General features: G+C 53.3%; 1 protein-coding gene across 1 annotated transcript in view; it reads left to right on the forward strand.

The window, feature by feature from the left end:
- LOC121081922 (hydrocephalus-inducing protein-like) overlaps positions 1-26,449 on the forward strand; it is an 88,949-nt gene that overhangs the window by 33,286 nt on the left and 29,214 nt on the right. The window contains exons 11-22 of the mRNA XM_040581275.1: positions 483-706; positions 963-1,030; positions 2,989-3,224; positions 4,032-4,132; positions 5,384-5,519; positions 6,003-6,167; positions 9,436-9,588; positions 17,782-18,020; positions 20,392-20,647; positions 21,750-21,893; positions 23,653-23,796; positions 24,624-25,051. Of these exons, the coding sequence (XP_040437209.1) occupies positions 483-706; positions 963-1,030; positions 2,989-3,224; positions 4,032-4,132; positions 5,384-5,519; positions 6,003-6,167; positions 9,436-9,588; positions 17,782-18,020; positions 20,392-20,647; positions 21,750-21,893; positions 23,653-23,796; positions 24,624-25,051 (2,294 nt within the window). The remainder of the gene's footprint in view (positions 1-482; positions 707-962; positions 1,031-2,988; positions 3,225-4,031; positions 4,133-5,383; positions 5,520-6,002; positions 6,168-9,435; positions 9,589-17,781; positions 18,021-20,391; positions 20,648-21,749; positions 21,894-23,652; positions 23,797-24,623; positions 25,052-26,449) is intronic.

Raw genomic sequence — 26,449 nt, forward strand, 5'->3', positions numbered from 1 at the left:
GTCGGGGAGTGCTGCTGAAGCTGGTTATAGGGCTGTCCCGAGGTATTTTCCACATCAGATGAGCTTGTTGGCGGCAATGGGAGCTGAATGTGTTTTGCCCTTGGCGGGACTGGGCTCGTCTGGAGCAGAAGCAGTGAGGTGGCGATGCGCTAGTAATGCTGCGACCGCCCTTTGCTGCTCTTTGGGGCAGGTCTGCATCGCCTTGGTGATGCTGAGCACGTCCTCTGCACTGCAAGGCCCAGTGGACTGCTCTGTGTCAGTGGAATAAGCCCAGGGTGACTCCGTTTCTGTGAAGTTATCGCTGTTCTGCATGCAAAAGCCCAAAGGAAGAACCTGTCCCGTTGCGTGTTCTTTAGCTTCAGCCAAGCAGCAACACACAGTATCTTCTGCCTTTTATAGATGTCTAATTAGAGAAGAAATCAGCCTTCTGTAAGGAAGGAAGATTCCTCATGTATTTCCATTTTGATTTCTTGCTGCTGCAGGCGATCCTGTTTAACAAAGGAGTCATCGATGCCCCCTTCAGCTTGGTTCCTCCAGCGACGGCTCTGGGCTCCTGCTTCTCCTTCCACCCCCAGGAGGGCATCATTTCACCAGATGGCCTCCAAATCCTCCGGATCTCCTTCAGTTCCACCATCCTGGGGCCATTCACAGAAGAATTCCGGTTCAGTGTGGGTGGATCCCCTGAGCCTGTGACCTTGACTGTCAGGTGAGGAGGGTTCTAGGAGCCTGGTGGGCACATCTGTAGCCATCTCTGGGTAATCATCTCCCACCTACCTCATTTGGTGATGGAGCAGAGGAAAAAGTGTTGTCTAATGTCTTAGTCGAGCACGAGGGTGACGGGTTGGTTTGAAAGCCACTGTGGTGCTGAGACCAGCTTTTATCTGTCCCGGTGGTAACAAAAGCTGAAGGCTTTGCAGTTCTTTTTAACCAAGCCAGTTCCTCCTCTGCCTTTGTCCTTACAGGGGCTGTGTCATTGGACCGACTCTCCATTTCAATGTACCTTCCCTCCACTTCGGCGATGTCTCCTTTGGTGAGTGTGCCCTGGGCTTGGACCGCAGGTCGGGAGGTCTGTGCCTTACTGAAATGAAGCACTTGAAGAGCGTCTGTCGCTTGTGTTCCTCCACAGCAGCCTTCAGGGTGTTAAAAGCAGGGCTGGCGCTTGCTCAGGTGGTGTTTTGCTGTTGTGAGAGCAAACAGGGCCAAAGGAATAGCAAGCCAGTATTTTTCTGGTGCCCTCAGAGCCTGCTCAGCCCCAGCCTGCCAATCCTTGGCGGCAGAATGATGGTGAAAGCCCTTGTCCCAGAAGGGCCCAGGGGTTGGGGCTGAAGGAGAAGGGCGTTTGAGCCACACGCTAGCCTGTGGCTGCTCGGGGCGAATGCTTACCCCACTTGACCTTTAGTGTGAGATGTTGATTTGTGCCGTGAGGGCTCCTCGTTATCACCTGCCCAGTAATAAGCCCAGGCAGTAGCTCTGCGTTGGGCACTGATGTCCCCAGAGATGTGGGCTCCTTCTCCTTCCCCAGCTGAAGCGCTGACGGAGCGGGTGGCTGAGCCCCAGTGTCTCCATTGAAATGCAGATTCTGATTCTCCATCTCGAGTCTCACAAAAGGCTTTTTACTGAGACGATCTAAAGCTTAAATGTGAAATCAATTGTGGATTGATTGAAGGGCCGTTATCATTCTGCGCCCTGGATGCCTCTGTGTTTTCATGATGTTTGTGGGCTTTTTAAGTAAGCTCATTACCTTCCCCGAGCCACTTCCCCCTCTCCCTGCGTCACCACTCTGCCACTGCTGTGTTTCCTTTTGAATAAATAAACCCACAAGAAACGCACCGGGCAGGAATACGGTTGTGTAATAGGAGATTCATCCTACTTAATCTGACTTCGTTAACAAGGCCTTTTCAGCTGAAGGCAGCTATTGTATTTTTGCTTCTTGTAACTGTGCTGCTGACTGTTGTCTGCCTCTGGCGACTTCGGTCCCATTTGGGGCTGTGCAGTCTGTGCGTGTCCTTTCTGTGCCCCCCCTGCCCCCCGGCCGGAGTAATTGCTGGCGGTGGGCAATGCTCACTGCTGATGGGCACGGAGAAACATCTGCTGTGCCTGCAGGTGGTTTTCCTCCCTGTCTGTATGCAAATAGCGCTTGGTAAGCAGGGCATGGGAGGTGTCTCCTTCTGGCAGAGCTGGTGTCCGCTCCAGAGCAAGCTGCGGGCTGGTGTCCTGCCTCTGCAGCACATCCCCTGCCACCCAGTGTGGTTGTATCACTGGTTTTCCATTAGGGAAAGCAAGTGTCAGAGCTAAAGTGATGTCAGGCGTTGCGGGCAGTAATCAAAGGCAGCGAGGATGTGATGTCCCCGTTTGTTAGGTAAGGCGAGACACGTTCCTGCTCGTTTCTAAGGAAGCGTCAGGTTTGCCTGCAGTGGGGTGGGCTGAGTTGTCCTGTGCTCAGTCGTGCTGTGCTCAGTCTGGCTGCCCCGAAACAGGAGCTGCCTTAAGGATCCTGCCTAGGGAAGCTGCATCAGAGTGCTGTGCATCATGTTGTAGTGCCCAATTTCGTCCTTCCTTGTTATTGAAGAGAAGCTACAGTAAGGAAAATCTGCTACTTTCATATATTGAAAACCGGGGGAATGTTCATGGAGTTAATGGGGAATTTTACAGGCTGAATTTTCAGGATAAATGGTCTGTCTGGATGCACGCTCGTCAGTGAGAAAGAGTTGGGGCTGGTTTGGGGGCAGGTGAGAGGGTTCCTCACAGTTAAAGAGAGACTTGTGCTCTTCAGCACCAGCACCGCTGCCCATTGCCAAGGAAGCAAGCTCGGCCGTCGAGAGAAAAGGCAACTTCAGCCACAACTCGCTCCTCCCTGAGCTTCTCAGTTACCTGCCGTGCACATTGACAAGAGCTCAACTCCAAGCAGGGTTTTATCCTAACAGGAGAGTTGCAGCAGGAATCACAGCGTAACTGGGGACTTAACTGATATTTGTCTCACCTTCCCAGGCTTTCCTCACACCCTGTCGTGTCGCCTCACTAACACCTCCTTGGTGCCTGTGACTTTCAACCTTCGCATTCCTGGCGATGGCTCGGGACAGCGCAGCGTCACCAGTTTTGCTCAGATTTCAGACAACGCTTGCCTGTCCTGGAGGAAGGGAGCCCAACATGACGTCAAGCCAATGGAGTTTACCATAATGCCTTGCAAAGGCATCATCCGCTCCCAAGGAGCCCTGGATATCCAGGTATGGGATGAGCCCGGCCATACGTGCTTCAACAGGTGGAGCTGCAGCGTCAGTGACGCGCGCGAGGGCTGCAGCGCTGCTGGCTTTGGGCATAACCAAGTAAGAGATGGGCTTTTGTTAGCTGAGGGACTCTGGGATGGAGCAGCGTTTTGTTTCCAGAGTCGTAAGCCAAGGATCACGTATCGTGTGGTCAAGCACAGAAGCCGTGCGTGTGTTTCTGAGCTGCTTAGAGCGATTTGTTTGATTTGAAGGGGGCCGAGGAAGGGTGAGGACGGAAGGTGGCTGTTGAAAAGAGAGATGCCATTGCATAAAGCAGTTTGCTTTTCTTCCCGGTCTTATTTTTCCTCTCCTGTTGAGCAGGATGAGTTGCATTCACTGCAGCGGGGGCTGAGAAAGCTCCAGCAGCCATGAACAAACTGCACAGCTTTTGCTGGGCCACGTTTTGCCCTCAGCTTCCCACTGTAAAGCTGAACTCATTCTGGGAAAGTCAACAGATCTCCCCTGGGTTCCCGCTATTGTAGTTGAGATGAAAAATTGGTCCCTTAATACAGTGGTGAGTAGACCATGAGTTGTGCTTTGATTTAGCTTACACGTGCCCTGGTGTGCAAGGTGTATTTCACAGGTGGGGTTTGTCAGCAGAGTTTTGTTCCTGGGAAAGGCAGTGGTCCACACGTGGAGCAGCAGCAGAACCAAGGCAAAACGCTCCCTTTCCTTAGCGTGGAAGGAGAAGTGCAGGACACCACGCGTGCGTGGCTGATGGCTTCTGGGAGTGCTGAAGTATTTGACGCTGCTCTTCTCCTCTACCAGGTCACCCTGTGTTCCAACACGGTGAGGCAATACGAGCTGGCGCTGGTGCTGGACGTGGATGGTGTTGGCCAGGAGGTGTTGGCGCTGCCTCTCACAGCCAGGTACCGGCGCTTTCCTTGCAGCTGGCCACCTTTCCCCGCGTAGCCAGGCCCAGCACGCTGCCTGGCGTGTGGTGTGCTGGCTGCCGCCCCAAAGGAGAAATGGTGCTTCATGAGCTGGTTCTGCCCAGCTCGCTGTGAGCACAGCCGTGCTTTGCCAGCGGCCGTGTTGAGAAGCACCTGTGCTCAGTGCTCAGGGCCGTGCCTTTCTTGTTCTGTTTTGAAGGCAACAGTGCTTATATTCCTTGTTGGCCTGTCGTCTGGGACTTGAGGAGTAACGAATCTGCAAAGGGCTGCCCCTGCTTCTCCCTGCAAGCGGTGGGCTTGTGCTGGGTTGGCCCAAAATGCAGCATTTGTTTGGAAGGCAGCGAGCAGCCTGCTGAAAGCTGGGGTCTGGCTCAGTTAATGAAGGCGTGTGCAAATGGGAAAGGGGCTTATGGCAGGACTGGTGGGGGGAAACTAAAGGGGAAACTCGTCCTTGGTGTGGCAGGTGAGCTCAGCTTTCTCTGGTTCTCTTGAGCATGAACATTCCCAGACTTAAGCCAAAAGCTGCTCTTGCTGCAGCCACGCTCAATGGCGTTGCGCCGCAGCGGGTGCCAGTTTAATGACAAGAGGGACGCAGTTCGCTGGTGCTGTTCCCTCTCCCAGGCGGTCAGCCAGGCGGTGCCTGGGCTGCAATTTTGTAAAACGAGTGGGAATGGGAAGAGTCAGTGTGTGGGCTGGTGGGTGGAGGACCCAGGCAGCTGCAGGAGCTGGGAGAGGCTGGTCACCCAGTGCGAGAGGCAGGCGGTGCTGGTGCCCTCCATCGCGGGGGCAAGCGGCTGAGGTTTCAGGCAGGGCGAGAGCGGTACGGGAGAGGAGGGAGTTGCTTTTACTGAGATGCTGGAGTCTTGTTTTCCTTGAGCTTTGGGGAGCGCTGATCCTCAGCGGGAAGGCTCCCGCAGAGCTCGTGCCTTGCTGGGACTGTGGGAGGGTCCTTGCCGGCCTCCCGGGGCAAAGGAGGGGCAAAGCTTGATGAGAGAGCACTGGGGCAGGGCACTGGGCAGCCTCTGCCACGGGAGTCTCGGGGTCTGCCCCTCCTTTACAAGAGGCTGTTGAGAAAAAAGAAGTTAGAGGTGAGTGATTGCTGTAGAGGTAGGAAATGTCTATCTGGCAGAGACAAATGCCTTGTGTCTATTTCATGCTGTTTGGGGAGTGAACAACTTCTACAGTCTCTCAGTGTCTCTAATTCCCTTTGGTCATCTCTTCACCCAGGTGTGTGGTTCCTCCGCTGCACGTGCTCAGCCCTGTTCTGAGATTCGGACGGTGCTTTCTGAAATTCCCTTACGAGCGGACACTGACCCTTGTGAACAACAGCGATCTTCCAGGCTGCTATGCAGTCCTTCCTCAGGTTTGGCATTGCGTTCGCCTCCTGCCCTCCAACGTCGTTATCGAGGGGTTTATTAGGAAAAAAAGGGGGTTTGGAGAAGACCTTGCTGTTTAGTGTTCAAACCTCAAGTTTTGCAGAGAACGGGAGGCTACCTGAATATGAACTTCAGGAGCGGTTTGAACTCTTTAGGAAGCAGTTTTGGTTCTAGTCTTTGGGGTGCTTTCATGCAGGAGAACTTTGAAGGTTGTGAAAAGCGGCTGCAAGGAGGCCACCAGCACCGGAGTGGGTGTTTGTGGGTGCAGCAGCTTTTGGACCCTGTGAGGATGCTACTTAGCCCCATATAAATCTTGCACCTTGTGTTGCGCTTTTCTGCTTTCTCCTAGGGATTTTTAAAAATGTGGGTGAATTGCTGCTGTGGTAGATGTTAAGGAGCTTGAAGTTTCCTCAGACTCTGAGGTTCTGTCACATTCTGACAATTGTTGTCTTTGATTCTGTCCCTTACAGGAGCACAAGGAGGATGCTGCTGTGTGGTACTCCAGCCCTGTGCCGTGTGGGATTATCCAGCCTCACAGCTCGGTGGAGATCCCGTTTACGCTGGAAGCCCAGGCGATAGGAAGGCAGGACACTACTGCTAGTGTCTCAGTGTTTGGGAATGAAAGTTTCCCGCTGGTGAGTGCTAGGCGAGATGCGTGCCTTTGTGTGACTCATCTTGGCGGGGCATAAAGTGTACAGGGGTTCTGCCAGGGAAAGGGAGAAGGTCCTAATATGTGGCTGGTGTGGACAAGGAAAGAAGGGGTTCGTGGCATAAGTAACAGCTAATACCTAGAGAAGGGTGGTGTCCTCTTAGGTGTCTGAGATGTGTTTAATTATGGGCGTGTGAGGCGGGATAACAAGCCCAGCCTGAAACCCAGAACAATTCCTGGGTCTCTCGCTCTCCTGCATTATTAGATGAGCAGCAACTGCTGCTTCATTAGAAGTTTTGTTCAGGAGCACACGGGGACATTGCTGCATGCCGCTAAAGCAAGGGCGGTGTAGGAGGCCGTGCTGAAATGATGAATTCTGTAAAGCTGGATTTAAGCTTTCATGAAAGTCAGGTCCATCCTGCCTGAGAAATATCCATCGTATCTCTTTGCCAAAAGCCCCAGCCAAAGATGCATGAGACTCCACGCTGCTTGCATCTGGAGCACAGACTGTTTTTGTTGGTTTTTTTTCCCTACCAAACTTGGAAAGGGGTGAGGTGAAGCATTCCTGGACTAAAGCCTCCTACAAGACATTGGCATTCAGGCATGTACAGCAGCAACAAAGCGTAGGCAAGAGAATGTTGTATGTGGTGTCCTGGCTTCCACTGGCTGAAACAGAGAACAAATTTAGTTAATAATTTAATTTAAAAACCTTTTGAATTTAAAAGGAGATTAACTTTTGAAGCAGCTGTTTTAAAATGTCTTGTCCTCTCTCTGAGCATGGAAGGGGATATCAGAGGATTCCTGAGAACCTGAAGCTTTCTGTAATGGAAAGGAAGGCTGGCATTTTGAAAGCAAATGCAGGGATATAAACTTTTTATAAAATGAATTGAAACGATGATGCCAAATCCCCTGGATGCTACTGATCATCTCACCCCAGGCTGCTGGGGATGTGCATGTAAACCAGTCAACAGCAAGGCCAGGCAATGCAGGCTTTGCAGGGAAGTCTCACGTTTGACAAAACAGTTGCTCGCAGATAGAAGGCATGCTTCCCTGGAAGAGGAGGGTTTCTCCCCACTGGAATAGCCAGTTGTTTAAATGTCACCTGGTTTTTGAGCGGCAGGTCCCTTGAAAAGCTTTTACCCTTGGGCTAACAATTTATAAATTGAAAGTTGACCTTACCGTAATCTTTTCTATTTGGACATGAACGTGTCGATGTTTTGCCCAAAGGGCGAGCGTTTCAGCTGGAGAATCATAGCTGTCCCTAAAGAAAGGACTAGATGCGTTGCATTTTCTATAGGTCTGTCTTCTGGTTGCAGTGCAGTTCCAGTAGTTCCCTGGTAGCTGACGCACCCAAAGCTTTCTGGGCTGGCAGAAGAGCTGGCTGTCTTGTTACATGTCCTGACGGCTGCAAGTCTGACCTTGGGAATCGCTGCAGCGTGTTCCAATAGAACTTCAAAGCTCGTTCTTGCCTTAGGCTGGGGTGCCCAGTGTCGATGCCTGGTCTTTACCACCGTTTCAGGCGGAACGTGGTACAGATCTTTCATCCAGGTTGTGCAGAGTCCCTCCACAGCTCTGTTGTCAGGTATTTTGTTTGCAGGTGACCACGTGCCAGCTCCAGTCTGGTGTGTATCATCTGCATGAAGGAGCTGGTAAATCCCAGCCCTGGCGTTACTGGTGGCAAGGCAGCCTCGTGTGCCGCGGGCAGGGGGTTTGGCAGCTGGCCGCTGTCAGAATAAGCGGGCACTCGAGCACAGCTGTCCGCCAGGGTCAGATGCTCTTCGTTCCTAAGTGATCAAATGTGACATGACCTACCTGTTGACAAAGCCAGCGGTGCTGGGGGGGGCGTGGGGGGGTGGCTGGTGGCTGTGTCTGTAGCTGTGGCAATACTGCCGATGGCAGAGCTGCCATCTCTTCTTGCTGCCTTCCTTTCCCTGTGCCATGTTGCCTGTAACGCTGTTGCATGGCATTTTTCTTGTCCCTTTTAAGAACCCTGTAGACAAAGGGGTTGGGGTTTTTGAAGTCCTCTCCTTGGTGGTGAGGATGCGTGGTGTTAGTACACAGTCTGACAGAAGCCAGCTCACCTGGGCATCCTCCAGATGTTGTTGTGCTCATCCCCAAAGGGCTCTGCCCTACCTTTGCTGCTGCTGTCCCGCTGTCACCAGGAAGCTGAGCTGGCTGGCGAGGCGCAGCTCTTCCCTGCAGCTCCTCCTTCCTGGGAGCTTTGGGCAGCATCACCCAGACATGCATCGTCGTGCATGGCTTCAGTTCCTTATTTTTGAGGCCCCAGCCTTGGTAGGTGATTTTTTTTGGTGCTTAGTTGCACGCAGCAGTGCCCTGTCAAGGGATGAGCATTTCTGGATGCTGCTGCTTCTGGCTGAGTTGGGCTGGTGATTCTGACAGCTGTCAATACCACTTCCTTGAGCCAGACATCATTAAAGGTTGTACACGGTGGAGGCTGGTTTCTTTTTCGGTTAAATCGTACTCTGTGCCCTCCAGTGAATCATACAGCGTCTGGTCAGCATTGGGAGTTTTATGCATTCAGATCCTGTTGAAGTGTTGAGGTGTTTGGAACCAGTGAAATCCACCGCAAGAGTGGACAAATTCTCATTGTTTTTAATGATGTGGGAAGGTGGTTTAGCAAAGGGATCTGTGTTCCTCCTCCAGTAGTCTGTGCCAGTTCTGCAAGGAGAAAGCTTTTTGGGTCTGACTGTCAAGAGAAAAAACACCGCTTGAATGATGTAATGAATAATTAATGCCTGTTATTCATGTCATACCGGCAATACACCTAGGCACACATCAGAGGCCGTAACTTGCACGATCTCTGCTCTGAAGAGCCTGCTTCGCTTCTGGCTTGTGTTGGTTTTCAGAGGTGCATTTTTGGGAATGTCAGAGAAGTAACTGTCCAAGTGTCGCTGTGCAGCAGCAGCGGTCAGGGAGGTTTGGGGCAAGGCTGAGCGGCAGAAGGAGCGGGAGCAGGCACAAGGCAGAGAAAGGAGAGCTAACTGTGGAGGAGGTCTGGAAAGGAAAGCGTGGGACCCAGGGTTTCTCTGTCCCCTGAGAACGGGAGCTTGTGGCTTTCAGATGGGATCGCTCCAGAGCCTGCACTTGCCCCGGGCCTTCTGTTTCAGCCTTGCAACGCTGAAAACTTCCAACAGCCGTACTTATCGCCTCGTCGAGGAGGACCCTTAGAGCTGTCTCGTATTTTTTAACTTCCCCTGCTTTTTTTTTTCTTTCCTACCTGCTTCCTGGAGCAGAATGTCTCTTTAGTGAGCGTTGGAGAAGGACCAGTTGTCTACGTGCATCCGAGGGAGATAAATTTTGGCAGTATTGAAGTTCTGCAAGATGCGTCCAAAAGTCTCCACCTCTCCAATCAGGCTGTCATCCCTGCATCCTTCTGTGTAGAGATGGTAAGTATCTGTGGGGCTGTTTCCCAATGAAAATTGACTGGTCTGTAGCAGCCTGTGGCTTGATTTTTACATGCAGCGTTTCCATATTGCTGTCTCGGAGAGAAAGCAAGATATTCCGTCCCAACGCAGCGAGAGGAGCCTGGCTCTGGGGGCAGTTTTAGCTGGGGCACCCCTCAGTAAAGTAGACAGCTTGCATAGACGTTTGTGCAGAAAGGAGTCTGGATCATCTTTACAGGTTTTCCCTTTGTTTTCTGGAGGGTATTTAACGGAGAGTCGTGTCTTTGGAGCTCAGAGATCAAGAGGCCCCTGTGGCCCTTTGCTCCTGGAAGGGCATGGATTTCCCGACACTTTCCCCATTAGGTCTGCGTTTGCTTTGTGTCAGACTGCTGTTTGTGACAGAGTCTGGGGTGTGAAGTTTGTCCTCGGCCTGCTTGTGGTGAGGTGAGTTTCACACCTGCTGGGGGCCCAACCAGCTGTGGCGTTGCACAAACACAGAACGGTAAGGGTTGTGTAGCTACAGAGTGTGTGGGCTCCGTCGCGTTGCAGAGCATCTCCGGGGGCCAGCCGCAGGGAAAGGCTGTTTAACTGATGGAGGCCGCAGCTGACAAGCTGCGTGGCAGGTGGCAGGAGGAGGTTGGGTCGCTGCCCTGGCAGGGGGGGCAGGGCTGGTGCAGCCAGGGAGGGCTCCGTGCGGAGGCTGGGTGGGATGTGCCGCTCACTGGAGGTGGGATCTGTGAGGGGCTTAAAAACAGGGTTGGGGGGAGGTTTGTTCTGCTCCACGCTAGGTGGGTTGGGTTTGTGGAGCTGGTTCACCCAGGCCTGGCTCTGTGGGCTTGGCTGGGTCTGCGGGTAAAGCATCAGGCAGCGTGCGAGAGGCCAGGCTCAGCCCCCTGGGCCAAGGAGGAGGGGGACGAATTTCCTCCTTGCGGCTTTTCCAGCTGTTTGGGGGACAAAGGTAACCTCCAAGTGGGGGAGGGATTCCCAGGGCAGCTTTCTTTGAATCCACCATGAAAACCCGCTTGCCATCTGTGGCGAGAGCAAGCCACCAGGGATGGCTGGTACTGGTGTTGAAATGATGGGTTTGCATGCCTGTCGCAGGCAGTGACCCGCAGAGCTGTTCGGGTCCTGCTGTCCCGGTGCAATGCCTTCCCTCCTCCCCGGGCAGCTCGCGGTGTAGCCGGGGGGCTTGCAGGGTACATCTGCCCCTCCGTTGCCTCAGGGCCCTAACCCATGGGACTGGGCAATAAAGCCTGTCGTGCTTCACCGCCATCCCTGCCAATCCTGGGGCTGATCGATCACTAGAGCAGTAATACGAGGCGGCTCAGGGACGGTTTCTTTCCCTGCAATAAAGACGGGCTCTGCTTGAGCAGTGGCTTGGACCAGATGATCTCCAGAGGTCTCGCCAGCCCCAGCTGCTCTGTTACTCTGTGTGTGTGTGGTGATCCCCCCTGCTGACTCCACGGGGCCGAGTTCCCCCATGGTGAGCATCTCTGCTTTTCAGGGCAGCTGCTGCTCTCATGGAGACGTGCCAGGAGGCAGGTCCTGGGGACCTGCTCCATCAGCCGCTTCACCAAGGGCTCTTCAGCCAGACTGTGGGCACGGTGCTGCTGAGGCTGCCTGATGGGAGCAGCGTGGGCGTGGGCGAGATGTGCCCGAGCTGCGCCCTGGCTCTCAGCAGCTGCCTGCTCTGCTGCTCTTTTGCTGCCCCAGTTGAAGTTTTGCCCTTGGCTGCCTTACGCTGCCTGGCAGCTCCTTGATGGGAAGCAGAGGGGACTGAATAATTGTGGAGATAAAGCCTGAGATGCAGTCGGGTGTCAGGGTGACGCACACGTGTCCATCTGAGAGCGGAGCAGGCTGGGCTGTGCCTTAGCCCTGCTGATGGGTGACACGGGCATCCTTCATTCCCCCGTGTCCCTGAACCCAAGCCTTGTGTCCTGTAAAGCGCCAAAGCCGCTGCTCTGATTCCTGCTTGGAGGTTGCTGCAGGGTGGTGAGCCGTGATTTCCCTGTCTCCCATTTGTTGGCCAATCTGCAAACGGTGGCTGTGAGGCTCAGAGGTCATGGTCTCCACTTGAAAGAGCGAGTTATTGACTGAAATTTTCACAGGAGCCTTGCGTCGGGAATGTTATGCGCACTGACCGGCAGCTTGACAAACTGAATGAGGTTAATTGAAGGGGCAGCAACAGGGCAAACGAAAGGCTGGTGTCTTGTTTGAAACAGAAAAGGAAAATGCTGTAATGCAGATGGCCATGCTGCCACCTCGATGGTACTCTTAACCGTCGAGTGAAAATTGCCCTTCCTGTTAAGGCAAGCTTGCTGCTCGCTTTGGGGGAGACAAGATCATTACCTGAGCAAGCCAGGATGATTTGTGGTGAACTTCACTTTGGGATAGTGACTTCAGGAATTACTTGCAGTTCCCCTCAGGCACCAGCTTCCCTGTACCCCTCTCCTCTCTGCTGGGTGAGTTGTGTCTGTTCTGTTCTCAGTTGCAGGGAGCAGCAGGGAGCATCTCTGCCACCAGAAGAAAATAAATAAAAACCCGCCAAATCTGTGTGTTGAGATGGGGCTTTTTGGGTGGGAAGAGGGGTGTAGGGACTGCATACCTGCGTCCTCGGTTGGCTTATCCCTGCTTGCCAGGGTGTCTGCAGATCTGCGACCCTTGGGACCAGTGTGTCGTCCTGTGCTCACCCAGCGAATCCTGTGTCTGTCGGGTGTGCTTTTCCCTGTCAGATTGCTTTCCCAGCTGCCAGGCAGCCCAGCCTGTTAGGGAATCCTCTGGATCCAGCGAGGGGGGGATTTGTGTCTGTCTTGGGTAAAAATGACTGGAGCAATGGGTCAACATGAAGGAGCTGTTGCAGCTTAGCTGGGGGTTGATGTAACCTGCTGACAAAAGTGGCTGTTTCTCCTCCTTGCTCCGCTGTCATTTTCTTTTCCTGCCTTCTGAAGTGTCTGATTTTTGCCGTATTGACAAGTGCCAAAGGCTTGTTATGGACTGATGGAAGTGTTTGCTCTCCCTGCAGAAAGGAAAAAGCATCGTTCTTAGATCATTTCCTACTTGTTCTTTGTCATGCTGTCTTCTCAGGGATCTTTTGTGTGACTGCTAAGGTTGTCATCTCTTGGCATCACAGAAGGCAGCTGCGTATCACGTCTCTGTGATCAGGAAAGAAAAGACAGGCCTAGGGTGTAATTTTTCTTAATCAGTGGCAGCTTTCTTCTGCCTGCATAACCCCCGTGCTGGGTCTGTTATGTGCTACCGCAGGGTGGCAAATGGTTTCCCAGTGCCTTGTAACAAGGAGGAGACAGAAAACCTTCCTTGGGGTTTCCTCTTCTCATGACAGTGGTAATGCGGGGTCCTGTCTCCTTCAGCCTGAGCCCTGAGCTCCCTGATCCAGAGCCCTGTGCTCCAGGTGAAGCTCACTGCTGCCTGGTTTCCAGCAGTGCTTGTACAGCCAGCTGGGTTGTCTTCAGGAGGGTGCCTGGTGGCTCAGTGCAGATCCCCTTCTGCGTTCCCAGGGATGAGCTGCTGCCACATTCAACTTAGACCAAGATTTGGTTGGTTGGTTTTGTTTTTTTTTAAAAAAAGCTGTACCTGGTTATCTTGTCACTGGTATTCGCTGTGGATAACTCCATGGATTTTTCAGGCAGCGTATAAAGGCTGTTGGTCAGGTGCGGTGTAAGCAAGGGCAGAACACACAGTTCCCATACTCTCTGCTCCCCTGTAGTGCAGGATTTGTTTCATTTACTAATTTCATTGCTTATTCGCTCAAGCTTTTGATGACATTGCTTTTATTAATGCAATGGCCATATGGAAAGACCGCAAAACACGGAGGTAAACTTCCAAACGGTGCCGATGCTGCTTTAGTGACTCTGTTTCTGGGTCTGGCTGACGGGCGATTCTGTTGCTCTCTGAGCAAATCGTGCAGGTTGCGGGCAGTGAAGGCTTTGAAGAGCACATCAGCATTGTCTGCAGTTCTCCCCAGCTACTCTCGCTGAAGTCGGAGCAGACTTCAATCAGCAAGAGGGTGGTTTTCAAATCTACTGTAAATCACTCCCCCCGCCCCCAAAGCAGCTGAATAATTAGCCAGCCTGTCAGTGTTTGCTCATAGTGAGACAGAGGCAGACAGTGCTGCGCCCTTCTCATGATATCTGCAGTGCTGTTTAGAAATCAGGGTTAAATTAACTTTCCAGGGTACGGGCAGCACTAGCCCTGCATATGTGGCCTCTTCCAAGGTGAGCAGAAGTTTTGAAGATGGATAGGCTTAACTCTTTCCTGAGCTGTCCCACCAGAGCCTCATGGTGCTCCAAAAGCTCACCTTTAGAATGAAACCCTTGGTTTGGGTTTAAAGGCTGTGTTTTGCTTATCCAGCAGTACCAGTTTGTGCATTTCCACCCAGTTTGGTTTTGCCGGAGCCCTTTGTTGTAGCTGACAGGGCCTGGAAACACACAGCATCAGTCGTGAACATGGCTCGTGGCCAGGAGCGTCCAATCTCATGCTGGTGAGGGGTTGTACCAAAAGCCAAGGAAGGTAGAAGGCTGTGTCCCTCCCAGTGTCACTCAGGCTTAGGTCCAGGGCACGTGGGCCTTAAAAGGGGGAGCAAAGGTTTGGAGGAGACCTTGGGAAAGGTGCCTGAAACCTGGCCTTAGGGAAGAGTTTGGATTTTATGGCATCCGGTATCTTCTATGGGTTCATGGTCTTTCAAAATTGCTGTGTTTCAGTAATGGAAGAAATTGTTACTCTGCTCATCTAGGAAAAGGGAACTTGTCACGTTGTGCTGCACCCGCTGGCCAACAGGGTTCAAGAAGGGTAGAAGTCTTCAAAGCAGTTACGCTGCTACAGGCCAGAGTGACTCAGCTGAGCTCTCTTCCCGAGGGAAAAGCAGGAGGATTTTGGTTGTTCAATCCTGTGCTTGGCAGCAGCTGGCCAAGCCGTGTCCGTGTCCTGGCTGGAGAGCCCCAACATGCAGAGTGGTGGCACTGGTCTCCCCAGCCCAGCGGGGAGGGCAGATGGGACCTGGAGGGCTGAGCAATGGCCAGGGGACACAAATGGAGACAAGCTTCGTTGGCTCACTCAGCAGCTGCTGTTAGCTGAAGCAAGTGTGACAAATTGGGCTCCATTGTTGGTGGCAGTGAGTGCCACACTTTAATTCTTTTTTTTTTCTTCTTTTTTCTTCTTTTTTTTTTTTCACTGGCTTTAGAGGCTCTGCCTCGATTTCACAAAACATCTCCTTGCTGGTGCTCTGGGGCAGAGGCTCAACCAAAGCGGTCCCCCTGATTTTGCCGAGGAGATGCTGGTGCCAAGGTGCCAGGAGGAGGCTGGTGGCTGGTGGGAGCATCCGGCCAGCCTTGTGCTCTGATCCCCACCCTGTGGGCCTTAGGGTGCTTCTGGGCTCTTTCTGCCACTGGCAGTTTGTGCGGGTGAGGAGTCACTCTGCTATGAAGAGCACAGGCTCCCGCCCCTTAGGACAGCTAAAGCCCCTGGGACAAGGCTCCGTGCGCAGCTGATGTGGCGGGGGGTTATTTCCCCTTCGTGCGTGACCCCCACCGGGGTCGGTGGATCCGCCTGACGAGGTGTGAGCACTCTCTCGCCAGAGCTATGGCTTGGTAAAGTACAGCTGCATTTTTCATGTTGAGTTCTGCTGCTTCTTTCACTCGTGCAAGGCCGGAATGACCAGATGACTTCACTTAACGGGCTCAAAGTAACTTGCAGAGGGCAGCGTGGTGGCTCCTCAGCCATCCCTTGGGGCAGCCATCCAGCCGTCCATCTCTGATGCGCGCTGATGCCCGCTAGAAGCAAACGCTGGCAGCTCTTATTCCCAATGAAATCTGTCCCAGGAGAAGCTAACGATCTCAGCGCTGAGCTTCTCGAAGCGGTTGATGCCAGCCCTTGCCTGGCGCTCTGACTCTGGCGTCCAGTGGTACAAGCTCCTGCAGGGACAGAAATAGCCGCTGTCTTTGTCTGCCCAGCACGTGCAGCTATTGCATCGTGTTCTGGAGCATTCAAGCCTAAGCGAGGAGCAGGGATCTTATCAGAAGTTAGATTTTGGCCTTCAGAGCAGGGGGATGGATGCTTTTAGCGTGTTCCCAAGGGATTTCTTGTCTCTGGGACACAGCCTGGACCGGTGTAGGCAGAAGCTGACCTAAAAACCTGAGCGGAGCTGGTCCGGCAGAGCCTTTTGGTCCTGGCAGGTCTCCTGTTCAGTGGTGCACTGTGCTGCCCCTGGGACCCACACCAGATGCTAACGGAAAGGATGAGGACGCGATGCAAATCGCACTCCTCCGGAGTGGGCTGTTGGCCTGGCAGGGCACGGTGGGTCTGCGCTGGGTCACCCTGGGACACTGTGAGTCTGGCTCCATCAAGACAGCCTGTCATTATTCCTCAGTAATAGTTCCTTGGGTACAATTTCCTGCCCGGCTTGTTGCCAAGCTGTGATAAATGAGCTTTGTCAGATAGCAGACTTGCAGATTCACCTCTGGAGCAGAGCTATCGGGTCTCCTTTTCAAGCAAGCTACCCTGTGTCAGCGTGAATCGGAGGAGAAGTTGTACATTAACGTCAGTGAAAACCTGACGCCCACTGGCTCGGTGTGAATGAGCTGGCTGGGTAGCCCTTGGCTGGCGGCAGCGCAGCCGATGCCTCCGAGGCCAGCGACCAGCTGCAGGGACCACAGGGGAGGGTTGGTGGGAATCCTCCGTGGTCAGTGAGGCCCCAGTGTTTACCCCGTGGCAGCCACCTGCCTCCATCCCAGTCTCATCTTGCTTTTTTTAATTTTTTTTCAAGACTCTTTTTTTGAAGCCCTAGAGGACAAATGAAATGGAGCTGAGTGTATAAATGTTGCTGGTGCCCGGAATCGTTTTGATGCCTTTGGCACGCTCTGTTATGGGATGCAGGCATGCAGCCCTGACCTGCTGTACATGGAGGGCACAGCCAGCCTAAGGAGTTAGCGTAGCTGGAGCACCTACGCTTGCTGCTGGGACCCTGAATGCTCAGCAAGTTATCGCTTCCCTGGCCTCCAGCTAGCCTTCACCTTGTCAGCAGAGGTCATTTTGCGGTGTTATTTTAAATGTTTCTGTGACTTCAAAGTGCTGCTTGGTTTTCTGCTGCTCTTCTCCCTTGGGCTGGCTGGTGTCCTGTTAGAGCTCAGAGCTGCCAGCCTGACGGACGGAAACTCGAGCTAACTTCACCTGGATCAAGCACTTGCTTTTATCATGTCAGGCCTCTGAGCACACCGTTGTTTTCTATTTAAAGGAAAAAAAAAAGAGTACTGTAGAGTTTTGGATGAGTGGTGCCTGCCATCCCAAACACAGCGCTGAACTGTGATGCATGTAGCACTGATGCTGTGACGGACACTTGAAAGCCACGTGTCTGCATGGCAGTGCATTTCCTGCTGGCCCGGGAGCACTGCGTGCATTTCTCTTCTGCGAGCTTGCTCCTTGTGAATGTGGCTTTAGGTGGGCTGGAGGGGTCCAGCACCTCTGTTGCCCCATCCGTAGAGGGAAGCCCGTGAGGAACCAGAGGAAAAGAGTGCTTGGGAAGCCCAGGCCATGCCCACAGGGCACATGTCTTGTGGTTTTCTTTCTGCTTCTTGTTTCGCTGCCCTGCTATAAACACTTAGAGCTGACTTTGCCAAAGCAGAGGGCCTTGGGGCACCTCACTGCAGGTGATGATCCGTGGGAACAGAGGGCTGCAGCCCTTGAGGGGCTGTTGAGAAGCCTGACTCTTGGGAAGGAAGACTTTGGGGTTTTATCAACCGCTTTTGCAAAGTTATTCTTTGGGGTCTCAGCAGTATCCCCCAGCCGTGTGGCTGCTGCGGGGGGACTGGAGCAGTCCTGGCTTCCTCTGGCCTGGAGCCTTTACGGCAGAGCCGGCCGCCGTTGTCGGGAAGCCAGGAGATATCAAGTGGCTTCCCTGGGTGTGCCCTCCAAGAGGGAGGCTGGAGGGACAATAGCATTCTCCTGAGGGTGAGCATCCCTTGGGTCAGACAAAGCTGGGTTAACAAAGTGAGTCTGTTAAGGGAGGGTAAAATAGAGGTTGTATGAGCTCCTGCACGGGTGCTGTTTCCAGGCACTGTAGCTCCGAGTTGGGGAAAGGAAGCCTTCATGGTTTTTACCCTCATGTCTTTAATCCTTTTTCTGCATCCCGCAGGAGACCAGGGTCCATGGTTTCCATCCTGAGTTACTGTTTGGCTCATCTTACAGGCTGGCAAACGCTCGCGCTGGAGGATTGAACCCAGTAAAGGAGTGATCCCCCCCGAGAGCGAGGTGTCTGTGGCCATCATAGCAAACTTGGACGACACCGAGAGATTTGAGGATGAGGTGAAGGTGTCCATAGAGAACAGCCACACCTACGTCATCCCTGTCCAGGCTGTTGGCACGGGCACAACGATTGTCACCGACAAACCCATTGCTCCAGAGCTCAACTTGGGCCTCCACTTCAGGTAGGGATCTCTCGGCTCCCGCTTCCCACGTGAGCTCGGCAAGGAGTTTTGCTGTAGTCCTTCAGGCTAGTTGTTCTTCAGTGCTCGAGGTCCTGGCTCTGCTTCACCGAAGCCACAGGAACTCCTTTAGGAGTGTTCTATGGCCGTTTGAAAGTTGTTAGATACCCTCAGAAACGACCAAAATGGAAACCAGTTGCTAGATTGTCCCCGATTTGTTTTTAGTTGGAATATATTTATTTCTGTACTTTATCAAAGAATGAGCTGGAGGAAAACAGCAGGTCCCAGAAGCCTCCTGCTGGAAAATGCTACATTACAAGTATAAACATATTTCTGTTTGCAATAACGTTGCTTACCTTTCCACTCGCTATGGACTATTCTCTCGCAAGAGTGGAAAACCTTGGTGGTAGCTTGTTAGCAACTCCTCGACTGAATTAATGGTGCTGGTTTATTTCCCTTCTGCCTGGGAGTCCTGGAGGAGCTGCAGAGTTTCTTTGCCCTGTATCATCCATCAGTGTGCTCGTCTTCCCCGGTTCCCCTGCTGGGCCGCTCTTTATTAGAGGCGCTCGCTCTTCCCTCGTTTCCCCTGCCCGCTTTCCTTGCGGTCTGCCAGCACTGCGGCGGCGGCAGCCCGAGGCAGAAGCGAGCGAGGGTGCCTGCAGGAGCAGCTCTGAGCGGGAGAAGAGGAGAAGCTGGCTGAGGTTGGGTGGGATAAATTGCATGTGCTACCTGAAAGAGCTTAGCTCGGAAGGGGGCATTCACGGATCCTAGTGCGTGTGTCTGAAACTGGCTACATTCTTATAAATGGGAGAAAAAATAAGCCTTTTCAAAGCGCTGTTGCTGTCGGAGTCCTCTTGGGACGAGAATAATACTCTTCTCCAAGTGCCTGTTCCTTTTGCTGGCTGCAAAGAGGCTCCACAGTGCTCCGATACCTAAATTTTGGGCTAGAAAGAGGAGGTTGATGCTGCCTTAAGCATTTAGGCTAGATTAGTGGGGTGGGGTGGGGTGTTGGGGTGTGTTAAATATGCACCCACAAGCCCCCCAGGTAAGCAGGGACGTTACAGGGAGATTGGCACTTGGCCAGCGTGCCCTGTGCTCTGTGCAGCCACAGATGGGCTGCACAGTGGAGGGGAGAGCGTGGGTGGGATTGGTGTCATTGTCCTCTGCCCCCCTTCGTGTCTTTGCCCGCAAGCTAGTTGGGAGCCGCCGTTGGCAGCGGGTGCAGAGCTGCCACCAGGTGAGCTGGGGGGACCCAGGTAACATCCCAGATGAGGTGGGCTTTCCCAGAGCCACAAATCAGGCACCTACCCAGAGCTTCCCCCAGCCTTCATCTGCCGCTGTCCACAACAGAAAACCGGTTCATACTAAGCCTTGTACACATCATTTGTAAAGTGTGTTTCAAAGACTCGTTTGTTCTAATCTGTCACTTCTGTGTTGGTGTTTAGCTGCTTGTGGCAGACGTGCATTTTGCAAGCCACGTGTTCTGTACCTTTCAAAAACCCAGTAATTGTTGTAGGAACAATTCTGTTCCTGGTGGTGCTCAGATTCATAGAGGGTAGAATAATTATTCCACGCTGGCCTGCAGTTAGTGTTTCTTTACATAATGGAACCAATTTCCATTGAATATTTGTTTCGGTTTATATCTAGCTGTAGTGATCAATCTCTTTGAGGGAATCACTCCATTCCCTCAGCTGGTAGACCGGGTCTTGTTGCTGCGTTTGTCTTGGGGGAAGCTTATGCTGATCCTGCGTTCTCACAGTGCATTTACCTTCCTAAGACACAAAACCAGCTGCCCTGTTCAGCTGATGCGTTGGGGGCAGGGAGAGCTGGATGCTCCCTAAGAGATGGGGGAGTGAGGGGGGGGTAAGATGGGCCCCGGCGGTGGGATAACTGGTGCCCAGATCTCCAGATGAGTCTCTGCACCCTGCCAGCTCCCCAGTAGCATCTTCAGAGGAAGCCACCTGAGGCAGCAGCTCCCCAGGAGCAGGTGAAATGGCAGCAGAGCTGCTCGTCCACCCACCTGCAGCCAGGTCAGACCAGCTTCGTGCCTGGTGCAGGGAGACCTGCAGGACGCACCTTGGGAAAACCCTCTGAGTGCTGAGCACCAAAGGGTGATGCTCTGCTCACGAGTACCTGAGGTGATGGATCTTTGCGAAGCTTTTCCTTGCTGTACACAAACTGACCAGCTGCTGGCTGCTGAACTTAGGGCCAGCCGAGGTCTGGCTTTGGCTGAAGCTTCGAGCTAGGTCAGCCTTTTCAGAGGTGGTTTTATTGCTGAGCGTGCGGTCAGATAACGCCATTGGGGTGCTGAAGCTGGGTGACCGCTGGGAAATAGCAGCCCCCATAACGTTTTCCATCTCTTCTTCTCTTCTAGCTTTGATCGCTGCTGTTACCATTTCAAGATGACAAACAGAGGACGACGCACCCAGCAGCTGTGTTGGTCAACAGAAGGCTTCCCCATGTTCAGCCATCGTGACCGTCTCCGTGCCATCAGTAACACCAAGGGCACAGATTCCTTCCAGAGCCCCAAACCTGCCTGCCCTGTGTTTAAGCTTCAACCACTGAGGACAGAGCTGATGCCGGGCAAGACTGTGGAGATGGTGCTGGAAGGCTCCTCCAGCACTCCCCAGGTGAGTTGCCCCACGAGGGCTGCGCCCTCCCCACCAGGTCACCTCCGCTGGGGCTTCTTCCGACCCCTTGACATTTGCCTTGGGAAAAGGAGCAAGCGCTTTCCAGAAACTGTTTTAATGCCACACGTTACCATGGCAGCACCAGCTGCTTTCCTTGCTGGCCACCATCAGTGTTTCCATAGTCACCATAAACCCAGCTCGCTGGTACCAAAATGCTGGCTGAAGGGAATGTTGCTGCTTCAGAAGCAGAGGGCAGGTTACAGGGTGTCGTGTGCTGAGGCAGAAAGGAAGGGCGGAGAAAATAAGTTACACTTAGGCTAGGAGCAGAGGCTGTAAATAAATGAAAACATGTGAGGTCATAGATCTGGTGAAAAGAGTGAGTTAAAAAAACCCAAGCACTAAACCTGTGAAGAGAGGGAGAGTCTGAGAGCAGCATCATTTTTCCTCTGCAGACAAACATGGGCAGAGGCTTGTCTAGCGCTGAGTCGTGGAGGAGAAAAACAGTGCGTGCCAGCCCTGATGGTCAGAGTGACGTTCATCCACGTGGGAAAGTGTTCCCAGGGACCGTTATAATTGACAGCTTGACTTGTTGTCGGTATTTCCATACCAGCTCACCCCAGACTCTCAGCCAGCCTTGGTGTCCCAAGGGCAGCCGGGTCTGGCAGCACCCTTGGGTGGCAGCTCAGCAGGGTCACAGGGTGTTCTCCCCCCCGGGCCCTTCTTTCCAGGCCAGGGGAAATCCCACTCTGCAGAGGAGCTGCCAGCTAACCCTGGTGTACATTCCTTGGCTCTGGGACCGCTGGGCCCAGGTCTTTAAGCAAATGTGGAATGAATCTTCATGAAGCTCCTGCTGTTCCTAATGATCTGAAAGGTGCTTGCAAGGGTTGCCTCAGTGGCAGCTTGCAGAAGGCTTGATCGCTCACCTAGCTGAGTGCCCTCATAAATAGGATGCAGCATAACAAGAGGAGGGGGCTATTGAGGAGAGCAGTGGCTGTAAGTTGCGGCAGGAATAGGGTCCGTGGTTGGGTGGCTAGCAACTGCAGCGTGTTTTGTGGATGCCCTGCCAGCACCTGCTTGGGTGACACGTGACTCTTGCATGCAGGTGGTGAAGGAGCGGCTGCTGTGTCACGCCGTGGTGGGGAGCAAGGCGGGGAAGGCACAGATAATGCAGATGGACGTCACGTGTGAGTTCGTTGATCCCGTTCTGCAAGTGTCTACCAGAGAAATCGCATTCCAGGTGGAGAAGGTAAGTCTCAGGATTGCATCCTGGCATTGAAGAGCGTGGCTGATGGCCGAAAGCCTGCAGGGTGTGCGTGCCTGTTAAACACGGGGGGGATGGGGACGGTTAAACCGCTTCCCCAAGTCCACGGGGCTTCGGCTATCGATTCGAGCCAGAGCAAGCTTTGGCCGTTACCACGAGATGGTTCTACCGCCGAGATGGTGATTTTGCTGCCCTGGGGTCGGGGACAGTCACAGCTCTGCCCTTCTCGAGGTGGAGGCAGGATGGAGCTGCTGCGCCAAGGGCACAGGTGAGGCAGTGGGACCCGCGAGCGCAGCGTGGCCGTTGCACAGCCGCCTTGTGCGCTGGGGCTGCCGGGGGGAGAGCCGATGGCTGCAGCTGAGCGATGCTAAACCCCTCCTCGCCCTTCCTGAGGTGCTTTGTGAAGTAAGTGAGGATGTTCTTAGCGATGAGATGGTTTTCTGACTTCAGCAAAGTAACGCTGAGATTGCAGCTGCTGCGCTGAGGGGGGATCGTAGCCACTTGTAGAGAGACACGCATTTGTGTAGTCAAGATGAAGGGAGGTTTTTGAGGCTCCTCCAAGGCATGGGGATGTCTGAACACCGATCCTGCAGGGAAGCTGAGAAGAATGGAGCTTCCTGCCAATTCCTCAGACTGGTGAAGGAAAACTGTCGTCTTTTGTCTCTCTCTGCCTTCCCTGCTCTTGGCATGGATGCTAGCTAGCTCTTTGCGTTTCCCTCAGCCTCACCTCCTTCAAAGGACCTGCAGTCATCCCTCAGCTGCAGTGATGACAACACCGATGCAAAACAGGAGCCCTTTAGTCTCTGGGTCCTGACTCCTCCATCATCTTTCCCTCTCCCACGCGGTGTCTGAAACAGAGAAGATGGTTCATTATTTAGTTTCTGTATTTTCAGGCCTCTCCTCTGGTTCCCAGGCTTCCAGAGAAGCACAAAATCCTGTGAGTGGGTGGTTCACACTTAATGAGAAGCTTTTCAGCTGTTCCTGATGTCTGCCTGTGTTCTGCTTGATGCCCTGTGCTCTAGTTTATCGAGTGCTATGACGCTGCAGCTGTTGGATATCGATACATCCAGAACTAGTTTCCCAACCGCTGCCTAGTTGATGTGAACCCCGCAGGAAGGCCAGAGCGATGCATAAACAGAAAGAAATAGCTTAGGCTGAGCTTAACTGTGAGGCTACAGACACTTTGTCACTGGAGCAGGGACAGCAGGACACACGTTGCAACCAGACCGTTGAGGTTTCTAGCTGGCTGTTTGTGCGTGTAAATGTTCCAAGCTAACCTTAGGCTACTGCAGGCTCTCTGCTCCAGGCCAAATCCTGCTTGCTTTTCTCTTCTGACTAGCATCCCTGCTTTTATGAGGCTCCTGGAGCCACTAAGGCTGTAGGAAATGACTGGGGGTGAAAATCGTCTTGTGCCATTCTGCCCAAGAGAGGGTAAACTGGAGACAAGCGCTCTGGGTTCACTTTCTGCTTTTGACCTTGGTCAAGCAGCTGCCTCCTCTCAAGGTGCTGTTCCCTCGTCTGTATGTGAGACTGTTTCCCTGCCCCCTGGGGGATGCTGTGGTTTCTAAACGTGAAAAGCACCTGACGTTCTGAAAGAAAAACCTTGTAGAAGGGTAGAAACTAATACAGACAGTGACTAAGAGATGTGTGCAATTTTGGGGTTGAAAACTCTGAAATGCGTCGGAAGGGAAGGGAGGTGCGTGGCCACTTCAGGTTGTTTGTTTCTTGTCTCCTCTTTCTGTAGCTACCCAGTGACGTCCTCAGCCTACAGCATAAGCCTCTTTCTTTAAAAAACATGTCCTCCCTGCCGCTGAGCGTCGTCCTGGCCTTAGATCAACCCTTCAGAGTCTGTGATGCGGCCCAGCAGCCCCTCCCTGCAGATGTCCAGGTGAGCAGGACCTTCCCGCGGTGGGCTTTGAGGAGGAGGGATGTGGCGGTGCGTTCCTGTTGGGAAGTCCTCTGGCAGTGTCTTCTGCAGAGTCAGCAGTAGCCTGGCCCCAACTCAATCAGATCTGAAGCGAGCTGCTGGAAGAAACAAAAGTGCCCGAGTTGGGAAGATACTTCGTGGCTCAAAGCCATGAGGAGAAGGGAGCAGGCACCTAGGGCTGGGCAAGCCATGGAGTAAAGGTATCTCCTGGGACTTGCAGCAGCCGTCCTCAGCCAACCTCAAGAGCAGCTTGCTCTCTGTGAGGGCAGCTCTGCCTTCGGGAAGGCTGAGGATGCTCCTCCCGCTGTCGCCTGGCACCTGCCCTGTCGGTGGTGGAAGGTGCTGGACGTGGGCTCTGCTGGACACGTGCTGGTGGAGGTGCGGGCACCATTCCTGTGCCGTGCCGGTGACTGGCCCCTGCGAGGCTGAGGCTGCCGTGCCGGTGCACTTGTGCTGTGAGGATAAAGGAGTTTCTCTGGAGTCAGGGCAGCAGCCCTGGCTTGCCGGAGTGCTGGTTCGTCTGTGTGTTTAGCACAGAGCCTCTGTGGGTCCAGAATTCAGTAGGACAATATTTATTTCCCCCTGGTATCGATGCAAAGCACAGAAACGTGAGCCTGCAATAGTCTGACGAGAGCGTGGTGCTTGCAGTCAGGCACTCGCTGTAAAGAACGTGCAGGGTGGGCTGAGAAGCCCACGCTGAGGTCATGCTTTAAGACATTGACATGTTCCATGCTATCCAGCCTTGGACTTCATTACGCTGGTGTTTGACCTTTTTAATCTCCTTGCAGCCAATGAAGCTGGAGGTAGGGGAGGAACGTCATTTCTCCATCGGATTTAACCCTGCTCACGAGGAGCATCTGAATAGCTGGGTGGCAGAGAAGGCTCTGAAGATACAGCTGCTCGAGCATCCTCGCGAGGAGCAGGTCACTGTTCGGGGAGAAGTCTTCTTCCCCAATCTCCAGTTCCAGACTATGGCCGTGGACTTTGGGTGCATCTTGAATGACACTGAGGTGGAGCGTTACATTGAGATGACCAACTGCAGCCCGCTTCTCGTCCGGTACCACTGGTCGTTCCTGACGGGCGGCCACGCGAGCCAGCTGAGGTATGTGCACCGTTGCCCTCTCCTTGAAGCTCTTCTTCCTAGTGTCCTGTCTGTACCTGGCGAAGACCCAGGCTGTTTGCCTGGGATCTGGCAAGCAGCTGTCAGCTCTCCCTGGTGGGAATAACACCTGCCAGCCGTGGTCAGGCTAGATGCTCAGGGAAAAGGTGATCTCCGCCGGCTGGACGCTGGGGGGGAGACCATGTTCTCCAGCCGAGCTGGGGCTGTATGACGCTACTAACGCTTTTTGCTTAGCCCATACCCTGGAGTCCTGCTGTGCCTCTGGAGCTACAAAGCCACGCTTAGGCACGTGGACGGTAACATCACCGGTTTTCCATCCCTGCCGACCCTGTACGTTGTCATTTCATCCTAAGAGCCTACATAGGCGCTGCCACCAGAAGGACCTGCTGCTGCCCCGGTCCCTTGCTGCTGCTTTGCTGTAGCCCCCGTACTGGTTCCCCGGGAAGGAAAGCTGCTGTGGAGAGCTGTGCTCGCAGACCCTGGTGGCCTGAGGCAAACACCACCCTGGAGAAGGGAGTTTTTGTCTGTTAGCTGTTTTGTGAATGCGATGTGCAGTTGATTCAGCATTTTTCACCAAAACGGCAGGTTCTGCTGGGGCTGTAGGTCCAGCTGCAGGTGTCGGTGGGAGCGCTTGTCTGAGCATCCTTGGGAGGCAGGGCATCCAGCCCTGGTCAGTGGTTTCCAAGCCCAAGAGCACTCTTGCAGTGGTGCTGCAGCACATCTATAAACACATTTCTAGCAGTTCCTCCCGCTGTGGCCTCTCTGCGTAGTACAGAAGCCTAGTCTGGGCGGTTTTAATGACAGTAGCAACTGGTTTTTCCATAATGCCCTGGGAAACCGAGCAAAGTTAACCACTGCGCGTTGAAGTGCTGCTATTGCAAATAACAGAGATCATAAATAAACAGTTTTGTTTGGGGAGTTGGAATTTGGCTTAGAGGAGACTGGGCACTGGCATTAGCTATGGCGGTGAGGAGGGCTTGGGGGAGAAGCTGTGGACACTGGGGTAGCCCGTTCACAGCGGGGTCTTACCAGGTAACGGCCAGTCTGGTGTGGCCCTTCATGCGCGGCGCCTTCAAGAACAGACCCTAAAATGCAGGGGAAAGTCTGCAAAAGCAGGTGCAAGGAGGTGGACAGGGAAAGAGTAACAGGGCTGTAAGCTTTGCTCGGAAGCCCCTGTCATCTCCTGGTAAATTAGATTAGGGTTTAATTACAAGCTAAGGGAAAAATCTAACGTTGATGATAGAACAATGCATATATTTTATGATAACAGAGAAACACACACATTGGAGCAAAGCCTGTGTGGAATGAATTTCCTCTGGTGCCACTTATTGGCCAGTTGCCTGTTTGTATCTACTCTCTTTTTTTTTTTTTTTTTTGTTTTAGGGTTTTGGAAATGTGACTGCTGAATCAGTTTTCAGCTTTTAATTCCCCCATCTCCACTTAAGTTGGCTTTGCTGGACCTGAGCCTGCAGGTTCTTCCGGCAGACGCTGAGT

The sequence above is a fragment of the Falco naumanni genome (assembly GCF_017639655.2).
Source record: "Falco naumanni isolate bFalNau1 chromosome 21 unlocalized genomic scaffold, bFalNau1.pat SUPER_21_unloc_1, whole genome shotgun sequence".
Taxonomy (NCBI): Eukaryota; Metazoa; Chordata; class Aves; order Falconiformes; family Falconidae; genus Falco; species Falco naumanni.